The sequence below is a fragment of the Harpia harpyja genome, unplaced genomic scaffold (assembly GCF_026419915.1).
Source record: "Harpia harpyja isolate bHarHar1 unplaced genomic scaffold, bHarHar1 primary haplotype scaffold_326, whole genome shotgun sequence".
NCBI lineage: Eukaryota > Metazoa > Chordata > Aves > Accipitriformes > Accipitridae > Harpia > Harpia harpyja.
The window spans coordinates 25,442-31,425 of record NW_026293275.1 but is presented as its reverse complement, the minus strand read 5'-3'; the positions used below and the strand labels follow the sequence as shown (position 1 = coordinate 31,425).

At 59.1% G+C, this 5,984-nt stretch overlaps 1 protein-coding gene across 1 annotated transcript; it reads left to right on the top strand.

The window, feature by feature from the left end:
* LOC128138296 (trypsin-like) lies at nt 1-5,721 on the top strand. Its single transcript, XM_052779588.1, is given in 7 exon segments — nt 1-455; nt 2,702-2,873; nt 2,875-2,996; nt 4,873-4,916; nt 5,023-5,159; nt 5,570-5,681; nt 5,684-5,721. Coding segments are annotated over 7 exon segments (1,080 nt in total).
* The last annotated feature ends 263 nt before the right edge of the window (nt 5,722-5,984 follow it).

Sequence of the window (5,984 nt, the reverse complement as noted above, 5' to 3'; positions counted from 1 at the left end):
ATGAAGGAGACATTTCTGGTGGCCCACATCCCTATGGAAAGAACCTATGGAGGGGACATTGGTGGCCCACGTCCCCATGGAGGAGACATTTCTGGTGGCCCACGTCCCCCCGGAGAGAACCTGGGGAAGGGACATCTGGTGACCCACGTCCTTCCGGCCAGGAGGAGCCAACGGACAGGACACGTCTCGCGGCTCGTGTCCTCCCGGCCAAAGGGAAATCACGGACGGGACGGAACCCACCTGCGTCCCCGCGTCCCCGGAGACGGGCAGGGGACGAAGGACGAGGACAGGATCATCGGGGGATACCCCTGCATCCCCTCCTCCCAGCCCTGGCAGGTTTATATCTACAGCCCCGTGCGCTGCGGGGGGATCCTCCTGCGGGACAACTGGGTGCTCTCGGCCGCGCACTGCAACAGCAGGTGGGGACAGCCCGGGGGGGGACGTGGACGGACAGGGTTGGGGACAAGGGGACGGGCGTGGGGACACGGGTGGGGGACATGGACATGGGGACGGGGACGTGGGGAGACGGTTGGGGACAAGGGATGGGCATAGGGACATGGTTGGGGGACAAGAGATGGGCATGGGGACACGGGTGGGGGACGGACATGGGGACAGGGACATGGGGACACGGTTGGGGACAAGGGATGGGCGTGGGGACACGGGTGGGGGACATGGCATGGGGACAAGGACATGGGGACACGGTTGGGGGATGAGGGATGGGCGTGGGGACATGGCCAAGAGGCACAGACATTGGACAAGGGACGTGGGTACACGGTTGGGGACAAGGGATGGGCGTGGGGACATGGGTGGGGGATATGGACATGGGGACAGGGACGTGGGGACACAGTTGGGGACAAGGGATGGGCGTGGGGACATGGCCAAGAGGCACGGACATTGGACAAGGGACGTGGGGACACGGTTGGGGACAAGGGATGGGCGTGGGGACATGGCCAAGAGACACGGACATTGGACAAGGACATGGGGACATGGTTGGGGGACAAGAGATGGGCGTGGGGGACACGGGTGGGGGACATGGCATGGGGACGGGGACGTGGGGACACGGTTGGGGGACGAGGGATGGGCGTGGGGACATGCCCAAGAGGCACAGACATTGGACAAGGGACGTGGGGACACGGTTGGGGACAAGGGATGGGCGTGGGGACATGGCCAAGAGGCACGGACATTGGACAAGGACATGGGGACATGGTTGGGGGACAAGAGATGGGCGTGGGGACACGGGTGGGGGACATGGCATGGGGACAGGGACATGGGGACACGGTTGGGGGACGAGGGATGGGCGTGGGGACATGGCCAAGAGGCACAGACATTGGACAAGGGACGTGGGGACACGGTTGGGGACAAGGGATGGGCGTGGGGGACATGGGTGGGGGATATGGACATGGGGACAGGGACGTGGGGACACAGTTGGGGACAAGGGATGGGCGTGGGGACATGGCCAAGAGGCACGGACATTGGACAAGGGACGTGGGGACACGGTTGGGGACAAGGGAGTGGGCGTGGGGACATGGCCAAGAGACACGGACATTGGACAAGGACATGGGGACATGGTTGGGGGACAAGAGATGGGCGTGGGGACACGGGTGGGGGACATGGCATGGGGACAGGGACATGGGGACACGGTTGGGGGACGAGGGATGGGCGTGGGGACATGGCCAAGAGGCACAGACATTGGACAAGGGACGTGGGGACACGGTTGGGGACAAGGGATGGGCGTGGGGACATGGGTGGGGGACATGGACATGAGGACAGGGACATGGTTGGGGGACGAGGGATGGGCATGGGGACACGGGTGGGGGACAAGGGATGGGCGTGGGGACACGGGTGGGGGACATGGACATGGGGACAGGGCCATGGGGACACGGTTGGGGGACAAGGGATGGGCGTGGGGACATGGGTAGGGGGACAAAGGATGGGCATGGGGACATGGCATGGGGACAGGGACGTGGGGACATGGTTGGGGGACGAGGGATGGGCATGGGGACACGGGTGGGGACAAGGGATGGGCGTGGGGACACGGTTGGGGGACACGGCATGGGGACGGGGACATGGGGACACGGGGACAGGCTACGTGGCAGAAGGATGAGGACGAGGGACAACGCGTCCTGGGGGGACACCAGTGGGGTGCGGAGCTGTGACTGTCCCCACGTGTGTGTGTGTCCCCCCCCAACTTTCCCTGCCACGTGTCCCCACGTTTCCCCGTGTCCCCGCACGTCCCACCTGTCCCCCTCCGCGTTTGTCCCATCCGTGTCCCCACGTGTCCCCTTCCACGTCCCCGTGTCCTCGTCCCTCTCCACCTCCACCCCCATGTCCCAACCACGTCCCATCCCTGTCCCCACGTGTCCCACCTCTCCCATGTCCCACCCATGTCCCCACGTGTCCCACCTCTGTCCTCTCCATGTCCCACCCATGTCCCGATGTCCCACCCGTGTCCCCATGTCCCCATGTCCCATCCCTGTCACCTCTCCCATGTCCCACCCATGTCCCGATGTCCCACCCATGTCCCCATGTCCCCCCGTGTCCCATCCCTGTCACCTCTCCCGTGTCCCACCCATGTCCCCGCGTGTCCCACCCCCGTCCTCACCTCTCCCCCATGTCCCCCCCTCCCCATATCCCCCCCCCACCCATGTCCCCACCCCCTGTCCCCTCCCCCCCCCCGGGGGGCGGGGCCACACCCACGCAGAGGCCTCCGCCTGCGCCTGGGCGAGAACGATCTGCAGCAAGAGGAGGGGACGGAGCAGAACCGCCTGGTGATGAAGGCCATCCCCCACCCCGCCTTCAACCGCGTCACCCTCGACAACGACCTCCTCCTCCTCAAACTCGACCGGCCCGTGGTGCTGAACCGCGCCGTGCAGCCCCCTCGCCCTGCCCCGCGCCTGCGCCCCGCCCGGCACCACCTGCCTCGTCTCCGGCTGGGGCACCATCACCACCCCGCAAGGTGAGACGCCGCCGGGAGGAAAGGCGTGGGAAACCCCGCAGTAAACCCCTAGCAAAGCAGTAAGTCTGTAGTAAACGCGTAGTAAACCTGTAGTAAACTCGTAGTAAAGCTGTAGTAAACTCATAGTAAACCTGTAGTAAACTCATAGTAAACCTGTAGTAAACCCATAGTAACCCTGTAGTAAACCCATGGCAGACCTGTAGTAACCCTGTCGCAGACCTGTAGTAAAGCCATAGTGAACCCCTAGAGCACTAAACACATAGTAAACCCATAATAAAGTAGAACACTAGGAGTAAACTCCTACTAAACCCATAGTAAAGTGATAAACCCATAGTAAAGCAGTAAAGCAGGACACTTGGGAGTAACTCCTACCAAACCCATAGTAAAGCAGCAAACCCCCAGTAAACCCATAAACAGGTAGTAAACCCATAGTAAACTCCTACTAGTCCCATAGTAAAGCAGTAAACCCATAGTAAACTCCTACTAGACCCATAGTAAAGCAATAAAGCAGGACACTTGGGAGTAAACTCCTACCAAACCCATAGTAAAGCAGCAAACCCCCAGTAAACCCATAAACAGCTAGTAAACCCAGAGTAGACTCCTACTAAACCCACAGTAAAGCAGTAAACCCATAGTAAACTCCTACTAAACCCATAATAAGGAGTAAAGCAGGACACATGCAGTAACTCCTACCAAACCCATAGTAGAGCAGCAAACCCCCAGTAAACCCATAAACAGCTAGTAAACCCATAGTAAACTCCTACTAGACCCCATAGTAAACCAGTAAAGCAGGACACTTGGGAGTAAACTCCTACCAAACCCATAGTAAAGCAGCAAACCCCCAGTAAACCCATAAACAGGTAGTAAACCCATAGTAAACTCCTACTAGACCCATAGTAAAGCAGTAAACCCATAGTAAACTCCTACTAAACCCATAATAAAGGAGTAAAGCAGGACACATGCAGTAAACTCCTACCAAACCCATAGTAGAGCAGCAAACCCCCAGTAAACCCATAAACAGCTAGTAAACCCAGAGTAGACTCCTACTAAACCCACAGTAAAGCAGTAAACCCATAGTAAAGCAGAACACTTGTAGTAAATTCCTACTAAAGTCATAGTAAACCAGTAACACGCTCATGGTAAACCCCTAACAAAACAATAAACCCATAGTAAAGCAATAAACACGTAGTAAGCCCTAGTAAACTAGTAAACCAGTAAACCCATAGCGAAGCAAGACACAATTAACTTCTAGTAAACCCATAGTAAAGCAGTAAACCTCTAGTAAACTCCTACTAAACCCACAATACCTCATAGTAAACACCCACAGCAAACCAGTAAACTCCTAGAAAACCCCTAGTAAAGCAGTAAATCCGTAGCAAAGCACTAAACTCCCAATAAACTCCCAGTAAACCCATAGCAAAGCAGTAAACCTGCAGTAAACTCCTAGTAAAACCATAGTAAAGCAGTAAACCTATAGTAAACCCGAGGTAGAGGCGTAGCCAGCCCGTGGTGGCAGGGCCAGACTAACGCCAGAGCAAAGCTGGCAGTGGAAACCTGGGGTAAAAATCCAAGCCCGGTCGTAGTAAACCGTTAGTAAAGGCAGAGCAAACCTGGGGTGAAAATCCAAGCCCGGTCATAGTAAACCGTTAGTAAAGGCGGAGCAAACCTGGGGGTGAAAGTCGGAGCGAGCCCGTGGGGAAGTTGGGGCAGAGCCAGGCTAGTATCACAGCAAAGCTGGAGCAACCTAGAAGTAACCGATGAGTAACCTACGACTAACGTACGAGGAATCGATGAGGAACCGATGCATAACCTATACGTAACCTCATAGTAACCAACGCATAACCCGTAAGTAACCTGTAGGGAACCTCCAAGTAGCCTATGAGCAATCTGTAAGTATCTGATGCATAACCTGTAAGTAACCGATGCGTAGCCTATAACGTAACCTACGAGCAACCTACGAGTAACCTACGAGTAACCTACGAGTAGGGCCCAGAGCAGCCCAGCAGCCCCTGGGGGTGTCCCCGCCCCCCCCAGACCCCTCCCCATGCCTCCCCCTCCCCCCGCAGTGACCATCCCCCGGCACCTGATCTGCGCCTACGTGGACATCATCCCCACCTCCACCTGCCGCCAGGCCTACCCCCAACGCATCACTCCCAACATGCTTTGCGCCGGGGTGCGCAACCAGCGCATCGACTCCTGCCAGGTATCGGGGGGGGTGGGCGGGGTCCGGGGAGGGGGCACCCCCAAAATCCCTCCACCCCCACCCCGAAACCTAGCGTTGTCCCACCCAAAGGGAAACACGCTCCCCCCCCCCCCCGCCCCGATTTGTTGCTTCCCGTTGGGTAAGAGGAACCCCAAACTCACGGTAGCCCCAAAGTTGTGTCGTGGGCCCCCCCAAAAACACTCCGCCCCCCAAAATCCAGAGCTGCCCCACCCCCCCCCCAAATCCACATCTCCGCCCCCCCCCCGCTCCACGGCCACCCAAACTCAAGCTTCCCCGCCATCCCACCTTGATGTCCCCCCAATCCCACGTGTCCTCCAGCCCCGGCCGCCCCCGGGGGTGTCCCCAAGCTCCGCCCCCCCCCCAAAAACCGCCGTCCCCTCTCTCCCTAGGGTGACTCCGGGGGGCCGCTGTCCTGTAACGGGACCCTCCAAGGCATCGTGTCGTGGGGGCTGCAAACCTGCGCCCTGCCCGGGCGCCCGGGGGTCTACACCCGCGTCTGCAACACGTGGGTTGGATCCAGACCACCATGAATCGCAACTAGGACCCGGTGAGCCCCAAGGCGGGCCACCAAGGCCCACGAGGAGGGGACACGGAGAGGGGCCACCACGGATGACAGCTAGGGACGTAGAGACACGGGCAAGCCACCACGGACTATGACTAGGGACACAAAGACACGGAGCCGGGCCACCACGGATCACGGAGCTGGGCCACCACAGACCACAAATCTGGGCCACCATTGACCACGGAGCTGGGCCACCATCGACCACGGATCTGGGCCACCATGGATCACGGATCTGGGCCACC